This window comes from Lissotriton helveticus, chromosome 7 (assembly GCF_964261635.1).
Source record: "Lissotriton helveticus chromosome 7, aLisHel1.1, whole genome shotgun sequence".
In the NCBI taxonomy this organism is placed as follows: Eukaryota; Metazoa; Chordata; class Amphibia; order Caudata; family Salamandridae; genus Lissotriton; species Lissotriton helveticus.
The window spans coordinates 1,425,659,789-1,425,682,930 of record NC_136068.1 but is presented as its reverse complement, the minus strand read 5'-3'; the positions used below and the strand labels follow the sequence as shown (position 1 = coordinate 1,425,682,930).

Genomic DNA, 23,142 nt, shown 5'->3' with positions numbered 1-23,142 from the left:
TATAGAGCAACTATTGGTGGTGCAGCGATACCTTGTGTGCACTATAAGAGCCTTAATATTAAGGTTATGTTTAAAGGCAAACATATGTAGGTTCTGTGCAAGGTTGCCTGCTTATAGAACATGCCTGTGCATTCTATCATCTTCACAACCATGTTAGTGTGAGGACAAAAGTTAATCACACACAAAAGTTTGTGATCTTCACAACCATGTTAGTGTGAGAAAAAAAGATAGTCACACACTAATGTTCGTCTGCCTCTTATTTAGCTTTTGGGGTTAACATTTCTTTTAGTTCGCATCATGCTCCATTTACAAATAATAACCTTTCCTGAATGTACAGTGGATTTTGAAGAACTGCCCAGATTGCAAACTAACCCTTTAGGGCCTAAGGTGATTGGTTGGAAGTATAGTAAAACATTTTTCTCTATTGGTTTTCTACATATGGTGGTATAGAGGTGTGTGTCCATACATTTAAAGTACGCTCAAGAAATGGTCGTCGTAGTTCTTTCAAGTTTGAACATGTAAAAACAGACAATGCACCACAAAAGCAATTCTGATTCAATGTGGCTTGCCAGTCCAAGTTGAGACACGAGCGAGAACCCTGTCCTATTGACTATTTACAACTTACATCGGGAGATTCACTACCTTGGATGACTGTTGTCCAGCAGAACGGCTAGGAGCCACTGAATGCCCACTAGGATCTTTCATTGATTGTTTCATCCTACCACAAGTGCTCTCTACACAAACCTGCCCTGATGAAGACCCCACATTGAGGAACAAACCACCCTCTTTCCAAACAGGGGTCGAAACGTAGACTACCACATACCCTCAAACCCATAGGAATAGAATAAACAAATTAATATGTACCTATGTGGTATGAATATTGGGGAACTATGGACCGATATTAGGCTGTAAAGGTTTTATTGTATAAAATTGTGATTGTGCCTATGTCACTATACCTTTACCCTGTCCCTCACTCATCTACTCCCCCCCCATTACCCAAATACCTTCCTCTTTTCTATCACACTGTGAGCACTGTAAATATTACATGCATTAGGATTATATCTAAATTGATACATGGAGTGATATTAATGCTTTGAATCATAAAAGCATCTAATGAATGTATCACTTATGGAAATTAAAAATCCTCTTTTCTGTTGATTAGAATCAGAATTGTTTTGTGGTGCATTGTCTGTTTTTACATGTTTCAACTTGAAAGAAATATCATGACCATTTCTTGAACGTACTGTAAGCTTGACCCAGGTCGGGTAGTTTTATGGGCTATCCCCGTTAAAACTCAACACTCCATATATTTAAAGGCAGCTCAATGTGGTAAATACATTTTAGCACCTGTGTGTGTAAACCTAAATTGAGGCTAAAACCAGAAATCCACCAAACTATTCCAGATTATGAAAGTATTTTTTATTTATATTTTCCAGAAGTGAATGTGTCCTTTGTAAGGATCGTTCCTAGAACAGAAAACGTGAAGACTTCCTTTGGTGTTGTACTTCTTCTTGGTTTCTCACTCTAGCAATCCTGATACTATCACACTCACACTTATACAGGAAGGAGTCTGGCCATCAAACCAAAGCTTAAACAACAGAAGTGTAAAAAATATATGTGTCTAATTTATTTTTATATATCAAAAACATTTCATAATAAAACATGAATTAAAAGCCTTTCCTGAACATATATTTTGTATATAATTCTAAAAACAATATTTCAAAATGTCATTCCATACACAGATGAAAGGACCTACAGGACAAACAACACTACCAAAAAGGGTACAATAGAGAGCACAAAATGAAACAGTACACTTTGTCATAGACAATACATATCCGTGTTAGAAGAGATGTTTAGCTGGAGCTCTATAGATTGTATCTCCTTTTCTATCTGTGGTTCCAGCTACTACACAGATTATGAAAACACAGCGTTGATGCGTTTCGATGGTAGCCAGTTAATTTAAACCATCTTTTTCAAGACCATAACATGTGACTCTCACAGCCTTCTATGGTGCCCAAAATTAGGTCGTAAACCTTGGGTAAACGTTATCATCCAAAACTCTGATGCTGTTACTGCAACAGTACTTTGTGCAGAGTCCTGACAGCGGAGTCTGCCACTCTAGTCAGTTTAACCCTATCCAGTACGGAATCTGTAATTCTTCCATCCAGCGTTTTCTCACGTTGTCGTGCGCACTCTGAGACCTGATTAAACTGTTCCTAGAACAGGCATAATCACATTCAAAGTTATGCAAAAGCAAATTAGCAAAACTTAGAGCAGAAACTGCTTCAATAGAAGTTACTTTAAATAGCATATAGGCAAGCAAGAAAAGGCTTTTGCCAGTGTAATTTCTTCAAGTGATGTTCTGAATTTAGCGGGACTAGAATTGGTGCCGGTGTGCTGTTAAAGAACTTCACAATTAATTTAAGACCTTGGAGGTGAAGTATGTGGGTATACAAAGACTCAGAGACCGATAACTATGCAGCCCGTAAAGGCTCTGACCGACGGCAATGGACAGATCGGTTTACTTTCCGACCACCAGCATCATAATGCTGCGGTCAGAAAGTAAACCGGTCGGTCATGCCAGCAGGTTTACGACGGGCTCAGGGATCCCGTCGGCCAGTCGGAGGTAGCCCACAATCCCAAGAAGTGGGCCTTTCTGCCCTAGGGATTACGATGCACCCTTTCGGACATGGTTTCCATGTCGGCCTGTCCAACATGGAAACCATTTCGGAAAGCGTGTTTGGGGGCCCCCAGCAGGGCTCCCTTGGGTGCGTAGCCTCCAGTTGGGGGCAGGGTTGGCACCTATGGTGCCCCCCTGTTGATCCCAGCACTCTGTGAGGTGCAAAACTTGAGGTGCCTGACACAGGGTGCAGGGATGAACCACAACTCCAATTTCCCTATTATTTATTTATGGTCGTAATGCATGCTACCATAGGGAAATGCAGGAATGCAACCAAACAGTGTTCGGTCGCATCCGAATGAGGCAGTCGGGAACACCGACCAGAGGTTGGTCTGGACCGCAGACCAAAGGTCAATCGGTCCCAGGACCGAGTCGGTGTCGGGCAGAAGCAATTGCGCTAGACATTGAAATAGGCCCCTTAATGTCCTTGCTGCCTAGAAAGTCAGAATTTACATCATGAAGCAAGTTGTTTATGAGAGTGATCATGTTGCAGCAGTCACTCACATATTTCTCTGTGCAAGAGACGAAATACTTAATAAAGATGTCAGAGTACAAGCCAGGTGATTCAAGCTATAAAATGCAACCTGATAAAGTTGGTCAGCCTGGTGTACTTTCTCACTTTTGTGTATTTTAGTGAGTGTGTATAAGACCGAAGTCCTTTGTGTCTTGTTATTAAGGCAGATAAACTCATCTCAGCTTACAAAACTTTCCCCTCTGGCTAAGGCTACGTAATTAGATACAATCTTTATTATACTCACAATGGTGGTCTTGACTACTCACTTTTTTAATGATAGTGATATTTGTCTTCTTTATTGAATATTAGTGATTCCATTCCCCTGCCCAGTCACTGAGAGTAACTGGCTAGCTTGTGATATTCTCAGAGTCCAACTATGTTTTTATTCATTTGAATCACTTTATTTCACCACTACACAAATGTTCCCCATGTTGTATTTGTCTGGACTCCTGATAATGACCTTGCAATTAAAACGCAAGACAGACAAATTCCCATCCAATACTAAAGGATGGAAAATGAAGTCATCTGCTTTTTGTACATGCACACCAACAGTCCATGCTAATGTTGTTTCGCTGTGTGATCACTAGTGCATTAAGCGCTTCACTCGCAGTTCTCTGTATATTTTTCTTGACACTTTGCCAATCAAAACGCATTGTTCACTGGCTGGCGGTCATATGGCATTAATTGTTGGAGTAAATATTTTACTATGAAATAGTTTGACTGGGATAATTAAATGATTCCTTAGTGACCCGCTGTTAACATAGAGCCTGAAACCCAGGCATAGGTCCGCATTAGGCACCGGTGCCTCTAGGCATATTGCCCTAAAATGTACACCACAGTAACTGAATTCTCGAAGTTTAATACAGTGAAATTCTGGTTGCACAGGTAAGATTCAGCAAAGAAAAAGACCGTGTAAGGAGAATTATACACTTCATTACTTATTAACCCAAAACTATACCTCAATTATAACGAGCACTTCCGGTATTGTGGTATTTAATTTCATGACATTACCCTTTGTAGTTTTTCATATTAGTTTTTTACAGTACTTTTTTGTTCTGTGAATAAAAAGATTTTGCATATGGTTTATTCCAAATCAAATTTGAGCAATAAAGGCCCATCCTTAATCGCACATGGATGCCTGTTGGTTTTTAGGGCCATAACTAAAAACATAATACAGTCCACTGACAGGAGCATTATAGTGCAAGGAACACATCGACAGATATTTAGAATTCTTTGGGCAATCATATACATTTCTGCAACTCCCTGTGCTGTCAATCCGCAAATCTCCTAGGCTGCTGCCATGACTGACGTTCGGAGAAAAATTCAATTTTTATACAAATTTAAAATCCAACTTAACACTCAAGTCCGATTTTATATTAGTATTTTGAAAATAAACTTTTAGAAAGTGGTCATTTTCCTGCAATGGCCAAAATGGGTTGCTCTGCCAGTGTCACCTGACTGCAAATGGCTCTCCTGTGGTTAAATGCGGATTGCTCCGAGACAGGGCTTGGATGTGAAGAGGTGTTTTTGTTTTTATTCCTTTAACAGAGTGGCCTGAGAGCTGGGCCCAGCCCCTTCCTGAGCTTCAAAGTATGTCTGCCTGGTCACTGGTGGATGTAGCTCACACCTAGGTCTTCTATACTTTTGTCTTCCTAGTCAGTTTGGCTTCGAACTCAGGGGGAGAGGGGAGCTGCTCCAGAAATGGTTTGGAGTAACCACAAGGGAGTGTTTGCCCATTATCATAGCCACACCTCAGGCTGAGCACAGGGTACTATGACCAGGGAAGAAAGGTTATGCCATATTGGATAGGTTGCAATCATATACAAGTGCTGCAAAAGTGGGTTGGGTCACCCCTGGGAACTTTTACCCCATTGGTTAGGGAGTGGAGTGGAGTTTCCCCACCCACTGGCTGGCACTGAGCATACATTTGGCATAATCAGTACCTCCCTCAGAACACTCCTAGGCCTGTGAAGGGTAAGAAGGACTGCTTTGCTATCTGAAGAAAGACTGGTGCTGCTTGCCTTGAACCCACAACCACATAAGTGAGACCAAAGGTCAGTTGTCTGACTCGTCTGAGATACAGAGACATAACAAGCTTCCAGAGGCCCTTTCCCTACAACTGCCCAGCTCTCTGGTTCCAAGTGGACCTGCTGTAGACCCTGCTGCTGGCTTCTGTTGGAGTCAGTCCTAACACTTAGTGGTACCCGCCAGGTCCTGGTCCGCTTGGCTAGTGTTAGAGTGTACTCCTCTTGTCCCCAAACTGCAAGAAGTTGGACTTAGAAAATTTTTGACAACTTTCTGCTTGAAGAACTGACAGTGGTTCTAAGTATACACCTAGAGGGCTTCATAAAGACCACCAAGGAGCATCCCATTGACATTGAGGCCACCAGGGGGAAGGGATTCAGGCTTTGCACGCTCTGAGTTTTTCCACCTTCATTGGCAACTGCACCAAGACCCTGCCGTTCAACAACCCACCACTGTCGAACTCTGCTTAGGATCCAACTTGCAGCTTGTTCCGCCCATGACTTATCAACTACCACTTTTTCTCCATTAAAGTTTGTAAGTTAGAAGGAAAACTTTCCACCATGACAAACTTGGTCCATGTAGCTGACTCAGCTCTATCGTTGTCAGCCTTGATTTTTTACTTTGGCCAGGTCTAGCACTACCAGATAATCACAACTAGTGCTTTTCAGCACTAATTTAAATTCAAACTTTAAAAATTCATATCACTAGTTCTACTAATTGGGTTTTTGGCATTTTGGCGTCACATTATTTATTAAAATGTACTCTGTTTTATTTTAAGTGGTTTGAGTTATTTGTGTTGTGTTCTCCTTTGTTATTGTTCAAGCACTGCATAAACACTTTAGAAGTTGCCTCTGAGGCTATTTTTTAGCTACTGCTGTTCAGCATCGGCAAACTGAGAATAAATGCTTTGCTGCAGATGCTGGTCAACATCAGTGAAAAAGTGTGATGATATGTAAACCTGCATGCATTATAACGCATGCACACATATGCATCATGCATTACATATGCTGCCAAGGGGATGCTGCATATGCATCACATATACCCCAGCATGATGACAAATGCATGCACATGTATCACCAAGCAAGTACCCATACAACGTGATGCAGCAATTAATGTGCTCTTGTTTATTTAATCTCCAGGATAGGAAATGCCCACATTAAAGTGGTAAATTGACAAAAATATAAAGAATTGTACCAAAGCTAATTTTTTTTAAGGAATGCTGCAACCCAGTAACAAATTGCAGCTGCTGTGCCCACGAAAAAATAGAAAATACTAATAAACAAAAGAACACATTGGCAAGGGAAGAACAAAGCAGGAGTGGAAAGAAGGTGGAGGAGAAGTTAACACCAATGAGTGAGTGTAACAGGGAGTGGGAGCAATGGATGTGCTAGTTAGAAAGGGTTTTCTTATTTAGAAAAAAAAAGTGAGAGCCAGGAAGCGGCAGGTAAGAAACAACTTCAGGGGAGCATAGAAGAACAGGGAAGCCGCAGCAGTACAAGTGGGGATAGCAAGAAAACACATGCACTCCCACTGAGTGCTGAAAGAAAATGAAGAAAAAAAAGTAGCTCCCTTAATGTTAGCAATCAAAGCAGTCATTCGAGGATAGTAAGAAAGCCATGTTCTAGGCAGAGACACACATAAGAACAGGAAGGAGAGCCATTTATAGAGATACAAGCAAATAAGATTGGTTTCTGATCAATCAATGGCGAACAACATGCTGACCCACAACTGAAGGAAAATGTTGGCATTTTCCACAATAGGTCTTTGAAAACATACAGCTAAAAGCTGTCTGTAGGCAAGACCTAAAAACAACCTGCCAATTCGATCAATCGTCACACGAAGCAGCACAGTGCCAATCACCTGTGTGGCCCTAATTAAAACATTATGCACATGGCAGCTCAACGCAATGGCTTGACAATATGTTCCTAATATTCAGGCTTCTGCCACTTCGGGATGTTTCATGGTAGGAAAGGCTTGCAATAAATGAACACAATAAATATTTCTTGCATGCAGTGCCAGCCTGATACTGCAGCACAGAGGGAAGCCTGTCCAACTCCATTAAGTAGTAAATCTAAACGAAACGCTTGGAGAAATGCTGCCTTAGAGCTAGCATGGAACTGATGGAATACATTACAAATGAGCGCCCGACTGTAAGAGAGGACGTCCATATGATCTGAGCCATCGTCGTGCAGTAACTAGGGCTAATTAGCTTAGGAAGAGATTCATTTCTATTGTGAAACATATAGGTCAGCACATGACCATGACGGATGCTCCTATTCTGAACACATGCAGTATGCTTGAGCACGTTTTACAAGCCAGAGGTGTATACCGTATTGAAATTAAAGGGGTTAGGGGTATGTGTAGGGACATGGGGGGGATGGGCTCCACAGGATCATACAATCACCAACAAATGAAAAGGACACAGGCCGTGCTGCATCATCCTTCAACACTGTTCGCGGACAGGATGTACTGAAAAGGCACAAAGAGAAAACCTTGGTGAAACACAGTGTCCATTGTGCAGAGCACAGGCTTTGATTCTGTGCGCGCCAGGTGCACTAATCTGGGGGGGGGGGGAAGCGTGGCCCATATTGAGTGGCGTGTCTGGGCACAATTCACCATGAACTGGCGGTGTCCATGAAGGGAGCATTGCCACCTGAGACCTCCTGAGGGCTGCTTTACTTAATGGATAAACGGGTGCAGTTTGGAGACACTGCTGGGTGAAGTTAATCAGCGAAAGACAGTGGTGGCTCCTTCGCTAAGACGGAGGAGCATCGCCCCACTGCTTCGCAGCAGTGAAGTAAAAGAAACATAAAATGATAATAACTTGCATTATCATTTTATGTTTCCTTCTGCTGCAGCTTTGCGGTTGGGGCAGGGCTGCTCCAACGATAGAGAAGCAGGGGAGGAGTAGTTTGCCCACTCCTAAGTGCACATGCACATAACTGTTTAGCCGGCCCTCTTGAGCCGGCCAGACGTTCATGCGCACTTCGCTTCTTCTCCATGCAGGCTGCATTACAGCCTGCGTGGAGAACATGCCCAGGCGCCCATTCCCTGGCTGATCGCCGCTCCACGGCACGCAGACCAATCACAACGCTGCATTGCAGCATTGTTATTGGCTATTAGGAGGATGGGAACCGAGTGCTTCCTGCATCCTGCTGCGGGACCAGATTCAGGAAGAAGAGGATGGAGGAGTGGCGGTGGCTGGCAGGCCGTCATAGGTAAGTGTTTTTAAAAAAACAAACTTTGGGGTCTCCCCAAACCCACTTGCCCCCACCCCACCACCAGAGTCTGGTAGCAGCTGCTACTGAAGGCAGGGATATACTTCTAGCAACTGAAAGTAGCCACCAAGCAGGAAGTCCCCTCCGAGGAGGTGTTCTGTTAAGAATTAACAGATAGCTTTTCAATGATCCAGATCAAAACAGGCAGAATATTCCTGAACTTGGTAAACGAAACCTCCCTGAAATCGCTGTCAGAAGAATTCAGGATTAAAGTCAAAGCCACAAGCACAGTAGATGCCCATCCAGGATGCAATCACAAACCGACACACACGGGCACATGCTCCTACCAGTAACAAACCATCTAACTAGGCTTGTAATGAAAGTTTAATTTGTAAATAAATTAACAAATACTGGCAGGGGCAGACAGATGTTCTCGAGATCCCACCACTGATGCTGCTACCTAGTTTTGACTCCACTTCTAGCCTCTTGTTTTCAGCACTCTACACCACCTCTCTATTAATTTCAGTCTTGGAAGTTCCATTCTATCTATGCTGTCTCCATTTGAGCCTGTTTTTGTGTCTTACTCTTCCTTCTTCCCCTTTTCACATTTCTTCTCTCTTGTTTTGGGACAAAGTCCGATGATGAAAAATCAGTCCAGGACCCCGCTCCCCCCAAGAGTGCTGGTGCCCACCAACTGCAACCATTGGCACCAATTAAGCACTGGCTCTGGTAATCCATTAGGCAAAGCCCAATCAATGAAGGCTAGGGCAAAGTCTCTCTGAGTACAAGGAATAATTATGGATAAAGCAGAACCCAATCAAGTGGCACACGCCTCAGAAAAGTCAGGGGAGCAACCTAGCTGAAACCACCCTTCAAAGTCATGGCTGGGGCACGCTTTTTGCCACCTCTGCGAAATTGGTGTTTGACAACTTAATACTGTGGATGTTTAAACTTTTTCCTCAGCAACTTTACGATTCTGTTTATTGAATATAGTTTACATTAGTCCTAAATTTTACATCGATTGCATAGCTTTAAAAATATAAATATGTGGAATAAGCTTCCACTGCATGTAGGTTTTCAGGCAAAAACAACCTGCTAAAAACAACTTAGTGGGCAAACTCTTGCAAAACCTTTTTAAAAACCTGCTGCAGATTTGGCCTTGATGTGGCCTATTTAAATCACACTGCTGCAAAAAGTGACGGTGAGATTTCTTAAACTAATGTCAGCATCCGGAAATTATTGTGGGAGGTAATACAAGCTACCAATTTGCTCATTATGCCACAACAGATATAGACTGATTTTATGCAAATCACCCCAAGTTCGACTCCAATAGGAACAATGCATCCAAACCTCCAACCATGTCCAGTATAAATGGAAACAAAGCACATGTTGAGGGTACGCTTCAATCTCTGGGTCTACACGTCTCTCAAATGTAAAACATGCTTATCCCAAAACCATCCAGTATGGTTAATGTCACACATGTATACAGTGACTAACACAATCATCAGTGTTTCATATGTTAATTGTGAAGGCCACCACTTTTAGAGAAGTACCGCAATAAAAATAAGTCCCATTCAAAGTAGTGTTCTCTGAATTGTCAAACAATATAAAAACACATAAGGCCAGTTTCTCACCTTCGCGTTATGCCAAGTTGCGTTTAATGAAATGTACTTGTAGTAAAACAAATAAATACAAGTACCAGACATCATAGAAGACCAAGCTGGTTCGATGAAAATTGTGGGAACTCTGAAAAGCTGGGACATTTTCACTTCAGAATCCAAGCTTGCGCAATATGTTGTCAACTGTCCAAACACCAACAGTTGTTTACAGTCCATGGTCAATCTGGAACTGTTATGACTGCCCAATTTGCCAGCCTGACTTCATGATGGACTACAAATGGGGTTTGTAGTGGAAATGTGGTGTAAACATATTTACTGAGGGCCTGCATGCAAAAGTTCACAAAATATTGGTTGTGTTTAGGTCTTATTCGCATATAGCTATTGCAGTCTCTAGGCAAAGACAAATTGTGAACAAAACAATAGAGTGGGCTTTGCGTCAGGCCCTATTGAGGCCGGATGACTTTGTCTTGCTCCCGATTCAATCGCTTTCTTCTCTCTTCTTGCGTTTTTCCCTCTCCGGAGCATTTAGGGCTCTCTGTATTTTGATTAAATGGCAGGTATCATTCCACTGCGGACATCAGGCCTTGTAATGCACAGCACCTGAGGGACTGTTTTATCTCCTTTCTATCCCTCCCTTCCCCCCACTCCTCTCATTCACCCCTCCTCTTTATAAAAAGAAAACAAAAAACTTCCCGGGCACCCTACTGCCTACTACTCCTTTGTGTTCTGAGCACCGCCCGCCACTGTTTTGGGAAGTCATCTTAATTTTTTTTTATCCAATTCCAATTCCAAGATGCACGGCCGGCATCTTTAAACGCGTTTTCATAACACCTAAGAAAGTTAATTAAAATATTGTTGCTACGGATGGGTACACAACCACAGCTGGCGCGTTTGAATGGATTTTCATCAAGCATACCAAAATACAGTCAAAGATGAGTGCCGTGGATGCACGCATATTTGCAGCAGCCATCTTTGGATGGTAGACTGCACCTCATAGAGCAATGGATTTGGAAGTCAGAAACCTGTGTCTAGTATCACAATACCCAAATCTAGCTACGGTTCAATAAGGTGACTATTTTACATAGGCAGGTTCTTGTATACAAGATGAGCCACTGTGCTCAATGAAGAAGGATTAGTGCACATGTTTTGGAAATTATAAACAATTAAGGTGTTTTACTTTTTATATCATTACCTGAACTCAACTGCCTTATGCCAGCAAAATCTTCATTATAGATATTTACTGCACCCATCATAAGAATCTCTAATATTTACAAAAATATTTCCATCAATGGATGTAACTTATGCTAAAAAAGACAGGGATATTGATTCAAAATTGCCAACCAACGCAAATGCATTTTAGACAGAAGCTTTACTATCTGGGTTGACAGAACTGCCAAAGAATCGATCAAAAGAAAGTTTCAAAGAGCGAGAATTCTTGGCAAAGTCAACAGGTTTCATGGGTGAGATCAATCGGCTTTGACAATGCTTATTTGTATTTGCAAAAATGTAAAGGGCATGTTTCAAAAGATGAAAGATGGACAACCTCAAAAATATATGTTAACAGATGTTTTTCATGTCGGATTTACCAAGCCTTATAAGCTTACCGTTTATTAGTAAGCATGGGTATTGAAGATGTAAAAATAGCACGTTTGTGTGTACTTTGCTGCGTTTTGAATTTTCAGCATCCCTAAAACACACCTCTGTGAGCTCGTGGTGTTAGCTCGACTCAAATCCATCTCTAACTACCAGTACTGTTCCTTACTCTTGCAAGTCTCTATGCTCTTAGACGCCTACACTCACAAAAAACATTGGTCCAATCTTAATTTGAACGCTATTCTAACGCTATTCTAATATCAGATGCCTCTATTTTGTGCCTGAAATGGGATTACTATTGGAGAGCAAGTGGGGTTTTCCCATCCCATTTGCAGCACGTAAGTCCTACTGCAAATTGGGAGTGCAAACAGTGCACATTCCCATTCCCATTTCGCATACCTTGGAATGAGGGAAACAGTGCAAATAACCAGTTCTCCTCCATTCCCAGGTCTGGAACTCTGAATTGGGTAATAATTGTGCTGTTAATCAAAGACATTTTGAAACCTTGCTGTAGGAAAATGCCTATTTTTGGCATACTCACACTCATTCTTTTTGGAGTAAGGCTGCTGTTTTTTTACTCTCTGCACTGGGATTCTGCTACCCAGGGTCTGGTATATGTGCTCTGCCCTACCTCCCCCCCAAAAAATCAACTATAGCTATACTCCTAAATGGCATAGTTAACTTGCCTATATGTCCAAAGTTTATGGTACCAAGTGTACCCAGTGCCTGAGTTAAAGGTCACTGGTGGACTGCAACACCTGCTGTGCACCACTAAAGTGACAATGCAAAACATGACTGCAGACCTGCCGCCAGTAAACCTGGCTGTGCAGGGTTAACTACAAACTCAACCAGACAAAATAACCCCTTCATACAGGCATAAACCCTCCTTTTAAATTTTAATATATCACCTCCAGGTTCACTTCCTGTACCCATAAAGCAAGGTACATGTTATTTGAGAGAAGGGCATATAAAAGTTTAAAGTATAGCATGTCTTTACAGTGAAAAGCCTAATAAGCTATTTTCACTATAGCAGAGTTAGCTATTCCAAAGGAAAACATTGGGAATTAATGTCAACTTTAAATAATGTTATATCTCTTCAATTCATGGGTTCGTCAAATTTGTCACAATTATTTTACAAAAGGTACTTTTAATAAAGTACCTGTCGTTTTTACCTGTGGGAGAGACCCAAGGACTGTAACTGCTCCCACTTGTACACAGGACTGAGAAGTGGACTCCAAGGGTCAGTTGGCTGACATCCTATTAAACTACAGGGACACAAAAGCTGCACGGAGCCCACTTTCGTGAGAGAGCCCAGCTGACCAGTTTCAACTGGAATTGCCCTAAAACCTTCTGGTAGTCTTTGAGGAGTGAGTCATGATTCCTAAGCGTTGTTCTAGAGGAGTATTGCTTGGAGAATCTACAAAAGACCAGAACCATCTGGCGAAGTTGTAGCAGGGATGCATGGCCGGTGGGCTTGACTTAACAGCAGTCCCCACTAGATTATACTATGCAGTTATAAATCTGATTCAGCAGGTCAGATGCCAACTGGCATCTGATGACTTCAAACTCTCTCCAGCTATAGCCCTGCCCCACAGTAAAAATCAGACTTCCAGAAAAGATAAATATTCTCCGCACTCAAACTGAGCATTATCCAATCAAGGTCAGCTGCTTCCTGTGTGCAAACTCTGGACTTTTACTGCTCAGTGCATTTACTACCTTCGTCTTTCAACACCCTGTCATCAATGGTTGTATGATAGAGGCACGACTGGATAAACCACGCGTGCCTCTACCATGCATGCTAGAACCACGAATGAGTCTTAACCATGCATTCCTTTAACACGCATGCCTTTACCACATAGTTTTGTGGTAAAGGTATGAATAGTAATGGGACTAAGGTACAAACTGCCCCACACTACCTCTCTGTGCCCTGAGGTCCAAATATCCCAACCCTCACTACCTCGACCCCCTCTCAAACCCTTGTGCTGTCCCTACAACTACACCAACTCCTTCCACTGTCCATAGGCCTAAAACCCAAACCCCTACTTTTAAAAACTACCCGACCCCCCGCCCCAAGACCCCTAAAAACGACCCCACCCTCCCCTAAGTCTTAAAAACCACCAGACTACCCATAATCCTCCCCCTGAGGCCTAAAACCTTTTCCCTTAACAAACACTATCCCAATCCCCTCGCCTTTCCTAAAACTAACCCAACCCCTTCCACTGCCCTTAGGCCTACTAACCTAACCCCCAATTTAAAAACCTACTGACCCTCCCCCAACCCTGAAGACTACTCCGACCCTCCCCCATCCCTGAAAACTACCCAACACCAGCAGCCCTAAAAACTACCTCGACCCCCAGCCCTGAAAACTACCCTGACTGTCCCAGCCCTGAAAACTATCTCCGATCCCCCATCCCTGCAAACAAGCCCCGGCGTCCACTCCAGAAAATTACCTCTGACCATCCCAGCCCTGAAAACTACCCCGACCCCACCAGCCCAGAAAACGACCCGACCCTCAAGCCCAGAAAACTACCCCAACCCCAGCTCAGAAAACTACCCCAACCCAGATAACTAACCCTGACCGCCGCCCAGAAAACTAACCCTGACCCCCGCCTAGAAAACTAACCCCGACCACCCAGCCTAGAAAACTACCCGACCCCCAGCCCAGAAAACTACCCCCGACCCCCCTGCCCAGAAAACTACTCCTGAACCCCTGTACCAGAAAACTACCCCTGTCCCCAACAGGTCCGAAAAGTAGCCCGACCCTCAGCCCAGAAAACTACATCGACCCCCACCCAGGTCAGAAAAGTAGCCCCTATCTCCAGCCCAGAAAAGTACCCTGACCCCCTACCCAGCCCAGAAAACTAGGTCGGACCTCCCCAGCTCTGAGAACTATCCCTGACCCCTCACCCAGCCCAAATAACTCGCTCCTACCCATCCCAGAAAAGTAGCCACAACCCTCAGCCCAAAAAAGAACCCCACACCCCCAGCCCAGAAAACTACCCCTGACTCCTCTACCCAGCCCAGAAAACTAGCCCCGACCCCCTACCCAGCCCAGAAACTAGCCCCGACCCCAGTCCAAAAAACTACTCTTGACCCACTCCCAACCCAGAAAACTACACTGACTCACCGCCCCACACCCAGAAAATTAGCCCGAGCCCCCCCCCCCCAACCCATAAAACTACACTTACCTCACTGTGGCACTCTTCCTGGCGAGATCTTCCTGCTTCGGTTCCCAACAGTCAGCAGCTAGGCCGCATGGTTAAGGCATATGCATGGTTAAGGAAAGCGTGGTTTAGCTTGCGTGGTCGGAACACTCGTGGTTAAGACCTCGGTATTCTGGCTGTTCCCCGTCATCAATGACTCCTTCTTCAAATCCAGTCTTCTCCTAGAAGCTGTTAAATGAGAAGGTAACTCTTTGACTGGGACCAATGTGGTCCTTGAATCTGGCCCACGTTCTATCTCAGTTAGCCTTAAATCTTATTTTTGGCCCAGTCTAGTGCAACCAGTTGCCTGCGGCTGGTGCTTTTTGATGTTATTTTTATTTAAAACTTTGAAAATTCATATCTCCAGTTCCCTTTATCACATTTGTGTTGCTTGTTCATTAAAATATTCTGTATTGCTATAAATTGAAGTGGTTATTTTATTAAGCCGTTTTCTCGACTTTTTACCTGTTATTTGGTACTTCTAAATGCGTGAAACATGTTCTTAAGTTGAGCATGTCTGCTCTGTGCCAGACCTACCAAGGGTTGAACAGGTTTATACTTTTACTGGACCTAAAAAGAATGGTCATATTATTACTTGTGGTGGACTACAGTCCACTTCACTTAATCACCTTTCTCACATTTACTTTATGAACCTGAATGTGGCAAAACAATTTTGGCCCGCCAGCTATTTTAATGGCTTTAGCATTTAAGGTCTTGAGATGCTGAATTTCCATTTGCGTAATTGTGTGAAATTCTGGAAAAATTGTGTTTAATACAAATCCAGCATTTAACACTATATTTTAGTGACAAATGCATCCTTGCATCCATTTTAGATGCGATGATGCATTTCGGACTTAAAATAAAAAATAAAAATCACAAAAGCACTGTCGTCGACAACAATTACTTGCGTTCTGTTAGTTTGTGTTTTTCCCTGTGCTCTTGCAAAAGGAATTTTACCCAAACAAACCTGAAATTATGTAACGTGGAAGGATGGCATCATTTCAAAACTGCTGTGTTACACCAAATGCCATAAATTAAGCAAGATAACATCAGCATAACGAACATTTTACCTGGGCCTACATACTACTACTAATAGTTCAATATTCTACAAAGGAAAAAACAACCTATGAAAAAATTGCATGTGGTTTTGGTTTTCATTTTTTTTTTAATCCAGCTTTAACGTCAACAGATCACTGTGGATGTCACTGCACGCAGGGAAGTGCATTATGCAGAGCAAGTGAATTGCCACCTTGATAATAACTATCATTTACAGCTGTTTGTCTGCTGTAATTGCCCATGTTTGCGAGTAATTGCTAGTTGATGATGAGCTTTTCTGTTCAGTGCCTCCTAGCGGACTACAGGCAAGCTAACCCAAGAGATATTTCACAATTAGGCGCTGTTCTGCTGAAGGGAGGATTACATGGTGTGTTATACTGATAAAGGCAGCTACAGAGTCATGAACTGTAATCACAAGAATGCCCACTCCCTGCCACACTTCCCACGCAAAGTACAGCCTCAGAAGCCGGTCTCAAATAAAGTCACCACATCTAAAACCCGTATTGTTTTACAACATTTTACAGAACCAAAAATATATGGACTTTTTCAGAATGCATGCATGCGTGAGAAACCTCACCCACCAATGCCACTATGGGTAGCAGGCCATGGACACATTTCTTGTAAAATTAGGAACCTCACCAGCACTCAGTCCAGAGGTCATTCATGTGGACACGATTCACGAAAAGGCCAGGTGTAGCAGAAGTGATATCACACATCCTCTGATACCCAATGTTATCACAGGGCTGACTTCCTGCCTCATCTTTATTTAGCTCCTCAACAACCTCTTAATTACTGCTGAATGGCTAGGTGAAGAACAAGTAGACACAACAACAGTGTAGGCTGGGTTTTAATGCAGCAGGTCTCATAGCTCAAAGGGACTTGTTTACCTTCTATTATAAGTCCTGTAAATGTAGGGGCAAAACCAGAGGCCTTGGCACAAGTAGGCAAGCCAGAATAGCAGTGCATAGTGTTGGCTACCTACAGTTCACAACCATGGTCTTGAAGTGCCATATCTATGATGTTTAGATTGCTCCACTATGGTAGGATGCTGGGCCGGACTGGCCGTTGCGGGCACCGGGCAATCCCCCGGTGCGCCACAAGGGTGGGGGCTGGTTTTGGGCCCCTGGGGGCCGTTTTTGTTACAGGGCCGTTTATGCAGCATAGCTGCAAAACCGGCCCTGTAACTAAATCTAACGAAAACCGGCCCCAGCAAAGAGCTCGGTCGCATTCCCCCCCCCCCCCCCCCCCCCCCCCCCCTCACCGAGGCCGGCCGAGCACTTTGCCAGGGCCGGTTTTGGTTCCCAGTCCGGCCCTGGTAGGATGCCATGTTTCCAGTCCAGGGCTTCCATTTAGCAGTTCACTATATTTTGAGATCTGTAGTCTTGGTTTGCTTAAGTTGAACCAATTGGATAAAAACACCTGGTGTTGAATTGTAAAAAACAGTGTCCTAACAAACTGGAGTCAACTGGCAAGACTCATAATCTTCAAAGAGCCATTTCTCATGAGGATGAATTTTAGTCAGTCTTAGCTTTTTATCCATTCCTACTTAACATACTGGAGATTACAGGTCAAGACTTATACGGCCTGATTAGTCATTTCTTTCCGACCCATGCATAAACCCCTGTTAACGCATGGGTCAAAATTATGAGCGGAGTGTTGTTTAATGCATCTAATGATTATCGAATGTTAAGTACCTCAAACTTTATCAAATTTCGACAGGTCAGACGAGCCGAAATTTAATAGACAAAAACATAGGATATTTACTGTATCATGTGGATTTTGGCGAGTTAAACGCCAAAATCTGCATGTTATTCCCCATAAACTCATAATAGGTGTTATTTATCTCACCAAATATATAATTTACCCCGTGGTATTGTTATTAATCAGGGGTAATAACTATGGAATCAAATCATAATCAGGCTCATGGTATGAAAATTAAACTACAAGCCAAGCGTCCTTAGTACATTGGCCGAAAACTCAAAAGGGTTGAAGAATAGTTTCTTGACATATAGCAAGCGAACAAAATATTGTATACTTTAGTTATGATGGACTACTGCTCATCTACGGTTGAGAAATGCTGGCTCCTATCAAGCCACCCAGTCTTTTACACCAGGTGAAGCAGCCAAGAGGCGATTTACCAGTGATGTGCAACTCTCATTAACAAATGCATTTAATGGTGAACACAGGAGTGCAACAGATTCCCATGTTAAATAATCCCTCAATCAAGTCGGTGTTCCAGGCTATTCCTCTGGAAGCACTTAGGATATCGCAGGGCCACGGTCGGCCTCATTAACAAATCTCAGATTGGAAATTATCCTGCCAAAATGAGCGCTCGCCAACTTGATTAAGGGATTACTTTTTTCAATTTCAACACGAGAGGTCACATTGGACCTAGGCTACACTACACCCAGTATACTTGTGGAGTACAATCATTCTCAACGTATACTCTAACTTCAACGAAAGGATACTCTCCTACTAAGCCTTGACGAAGTTCTCATCATGAGAATGAAATGCGTTGGCTGACCATGAAATCACCAATTTTGAGATAACAAACTGATTGAAAATAAAGACTCATTTGAAAAACTGAGTATTGGCTTCTTGGATTTCATCACCTGATGCACGACCAACCCCTTTATTTGCTTAGGATCTGATTTACAGAGGCATCACCTGACGGCTGGTGCAAGGGCTTGTTGCGCAAGTTACCTGATACAATCGAAACTTATGTGAGGTGCAGAAACAGCAGTCCGCCGTCAAAGTATCTCTGTTAAATTAATAGACTTAGTGCCTTCCACAATCAAAAGCAGGGGTGCATAGCTAAGCAGCACACTGCATTCACATTACATAGACTCAGTGCCTTCATAATATAAATCAGGGGTGCATAGCTAAGGAGCACACTGCATTCACATTACATAGATTTAGTGCCTTTCATGAAATAAAACAGCAGAGCATATCTAATGTGGACACTACATTCACATTACATACAGTTAGTGCCTTCATAACACAAAGGGGCCGTGAGGCAATGCATAGCTAAGGAGCACAATACATTCACATTGCATAGACTTAGTGCATTCTAGAATAGAAAGTAACAGTGTGCCAGTTCTAGAGAGCCCAGTGCATCCGCATTGCTTGGACTTAGCGCCTTTCATAATGTAATGCAACACTGTGTCAGTTCTAGAGTGCCCAGTGCATTCGCATTGCATGGACTTAGCACCTTTCATAATGTAAAGCAACTTGTGTGCCAGTTCTAGAGTGCTCAGTGCATTCACATTGCATGGACTAAGCGCCTTTCATAATATAAAGCAACAGTGTGTCAGTTCTAGAGTGCCCAGTGCATTCGAATTGCATGGACTTAGCGCCTTTCATAATATAAAGCAACAGTGGGGCAGTTCTAGAGTGCCCAGTGCATTCGAATTGCATGGACTAAGCGCCTTTCATAATATAAAGCAACAGTGGGGCCGATCTAGAGTGCCCAGTGCATTTGTATTGCATGGACAAAGCGCCGTTCATGATATAAAGCAACAGTGTGCCAGTTCTAGAGTGCCCAGTGCATTCGCATTGCATGGACAAAGCGCCGTTCATGATATAAAGCAACTTGTGTGCCAGTTCTAGAGTGCCCAGTGCATTCGCATTGCATGGACTTAGCACCTTCCATAATATAAAGCAACGTGTGTGCCAGTAGTTCTCTGAGTGCCCGGTGCATTCTCATTGCATGGACTTAGCGCCTTCCATAATATAAAGCAACAGTGTGCCAGTTCTAGAGTGCTCAATGCATTCGCATTGCATGGACTAAGCGCCTTTCTTAATGGAGTGCCCAGTGCATTCGCATTGCATGGACTAAGCGCCTTTCTTAATGGAATGCCCAGTGCATTCGCATTGCATGGATTAAGCGCCTTTCTTAATGGAATGCCCAGTGCATTCGCATTGCATGGATTAAGCGCCTTTCTTAATGGAATGCCCAGTGCATTCGCATTGCATGGATTAAGCGCCTTTCTTAATGGAATGCCCAGTGCATTCACATTGCATGGACTTAGAATACTCTCTATGATAAAGAAAAAAAAAAAAAAAAAAAAGAACAAGGAAGTGTTGGTCCCAGACAATTCCAGCAGCCAGCGGCACAGTGTTCCTAGACAAGGCTACATAGTTTTCGCCCAACAGGCAGAGTCGAGTCCCCGGATGGAGTTCTAGATCTGGAAGCCTTGTTAATACCACAAGTAAGGTCAGTGACTAGCAAATGCTATCTGCTTACAAAGTGCCTCCTTCCCTGCCCAGAACCAGGCACCCCTGGCGCCATCTCGTGCTATTGCCAGGACTGCCTGTTGGCTGCCGCCTTAATTGCTGTCCGTGTGTCAGCATGTCCAAAACATTGTAGTCACACAGTGCGGGACCTTTGGAAATGTGATCATGTGCGAGGCCCGCAGAGCCCTGCGCTGGCTGTGGAACACCAGTTCAGATGAAACCCTTCTATTTCACTCATAGAATGTCGCGTGTGCCTTATGTGCCCGCCCCTGCTGCCCGGCACGCGCGCTGCACTCCGGACACCTGCCCCGGGAGCGCATCTCCAGAACTGAAAGGGCTCGAACAGGTGGGCGCTCTTTTCAGTAAATGCGTCAAATCTGTGAACAAGCCTACCATTGGACATTGGAAGGATAGCGATCAATCTAGCAATTTAAAGAAAAAAGTGGTTGGGTTAGCACCATGAAGCCTTCTAGGTCTTCGCTCACCCTATAATTCATGAAATACTTTAATTAATGAACAATGCAACAGTGCATGTTTTGAACTGTCCACAGCATTCGCATTACACCAACTTAGTACTTTTCCTAAAACAAAGGGACAACTTAGCAGTGAACGCTCTAAAGTGCTCACAGCATTCCCCCATTACATTGTGAAAGTGTATGCCTCAATGTAAAAAAAATCGAGAGAAAGGACGTGAGTTCACTGGGAGGGGCTTGGGGGGTGCTCTAACCTTTTACTACGGAAGTTACCACCACTTATCAACTGATGTGGGAGATAAAACTGCTGTGTTTCTATTTTGTAAAGTGGATCAAAGTTAAGCGTTACAACTTTTCTAGGAGGTTCTAACACTGCAAAAGGGTGTATACCCCTGACACATTTCACAGTTATTTTCCTCTCGCCCACACCCATCTTTGTTCACGCTGGCTGAAACATCTGGAACAAAAACTGAAAACAATGATTCGTAATGGGAGCGCCCAGCACAGAACACCTCCTGTAAAGTATCCGGGCCATGTTTACTCGTTGGTGGGAACCATATTTCACTTTTGAACAATCACTTCACAATCTATTGCCTTCTGGGAGTTCCCTCTTTATTTACTCCAACCGAGCACACTCTTTTATGACACCAGATTACAATGTTTCTTAGGTCAGCCAAGGACTAGGAGATAGTGTAACGTGGAGTCACCTGTAATCAATCATACAGACATTATCTACACTTCGCCCTCCTACACACAGACCCATGGCCGCCGGTTGGCTCCATTTCACGTGGGACGTCTTCTGTCAGTCGTGACATTCTGTTTTTTGGTTGTTTACCATCGGCACATGGCATTCTGGGATTTATAGTTTCACTTGAACCCTAGGCATGAACTCAAATCATCACATCATGTAAAGTGGAGCACAGAAGCAGGACCCCGTGAGGTTTAACACCTGCCGCGGGGCCAGTAGGCATCCCTCTACATCTCCCGTGCGGAGGATACACCTGCACAATCCTCCGCCCCTAGAAACGATTCTAGAGACCAGACGTGCATACACTCCCAGGGAGCACGAGACAGGCATCGCTCACCCGCCTCGTGCAGCCCCTGCTCTGGTGCCCCGCACACAGCAGCCTCCCATTGGTTGCCCACGACTTACCTCCAGGATCTGGACGTAGGTGGCAGGGAACCAGCCCCGCGCGCCGCCTTTCTCCCCTTCCCACCAGCCGCCGTCCAGCACCTGCAGCACCTTGATGACCTCCCCGGCCTCGAAGCGCAGCCCCTGCTGGTGCTGCTCCCCCGAGAAGGGGTACAGGCTCCGGCAGAGCAGCCCGGAGATGGCCGGAGGGGCTGACAGGGTAGGAGTCGGAGGGCTGGACAGGGTAGGGTCAGGTGCTCCAGACATGGCAAGGGCTGGGGGGGCAGACGGCCAAGCCTCCCGACCCTCGTGCTCCTCACTGACGGGGCTCACAGGCGGCCCAGCATGGTCCCCGAGCTCCGATCCAGGGGTTCGGCAGGTATGAGGATGGAAAACAGCACAGCAGGACCAACAATCCTCTCCGCGTGGAACGGCGGCGCCCCTCGCCCAGGTGCTCCTCAGTGCCTCGGTGCTCCTCGCCCAGGTGCTCCACAGCTGCCCGGCCCCTCGCCCAGGTGCTCCTCGGTGCCCCTCGCCCAGGTGCTCCTCAGTGCTCCTCAGTGCCTCGGTGCCCCTTGCCCAGGGGCTCCTCAGTGCCTGTGCCCCTCACACTAAGCCCCCCATGTTCCACAGTCTGCCTCCTTGTAGCGCTGGTGATACTGAACAGCAGGGTCTCCCGAGTTTAACCAGCGAAAAGACTGCCAGGCACAGTTACCATGAAGCACCCTGCTCCTGGTGCGCGACGCGCTCCTCTCTGAGGACTTGGACCACTCGGCGTAGCTGTCGAACCCACAGCAGGATGACCCCAAGCTGGGGTCCACCGTCCGCGCAGGGTGTGCTCCGGCCACTCACCCGCAGCCCCGACTCATTGCATTTCCCTCTCACACCCGCGCTGCTGCTCTCCAGAGGAAGGAAAGTGATCTCACTTCAGCTGCGCTTGAATCGTGTCAGCTTTTTTTTCTTTCACAATTCTGTAACTTGTGTGCGTGTTTTTTGAAGGCGGTGCAACAGGAACAAGACAGCCAAGCTCACAGTGTCCGGGGCCACGAACATGTAGTGACAGGAGGGGACGGTCCGTCTGTGACCAGCGGTTCTGTTAACTTCCACTTCGAGATCCCGAGCAGCGATTTCCCAACATCTGAGCTCCCTCTAGCTCCTCAGCTGCGCACAATATTCTGTTTCCCATTCATTACCGTGTTACCTCGAGTAGATGGCCCTCCACATTGGTATACATTACCAAATGCACGTAAGGGAAAGGCACTCTGATTTATCCCACGGGTATTATTCTGGATTAAAGAAAATATACGCATGCAGCGCAGACAACAATGTCACAAAACCACAGCACGTTCGCTGACTGACTGCAGATTGCTAAGGGGGACATGGCTTAATACAA

General features: G+C 44.5%; 1 protein-coding gene across 2 annotated transcripts in view; it reads right to left on the bottom strand.

Annotated features, from left to right (window-relative positions):
* Nucleotides 1–22,885, bottom strand: part of GAS7 (growth arrest specific 7) — a 1,616,751-nt gene extending 1,593,866 nt beyond the window's left edge. For both annotated transcript variants that reach the window (XM_078654763.1, XM_078654764.1), the window contains exon 1: nucleotides 21,771–22,885. In XM_078654763.1, coding sequence (XP_078510889.1) covers nucleotides 21,771–22,016 — 246 coding nt within the window. In that variant the 5' untranslated portion in view covers nucleotides 22,017–22,885. The remainder of the gene's footprint in view (nucleotides 1–21,770) is intronic.
* Nucleotides 22,886–23,142: the final 257 nt, after the last annotated feature.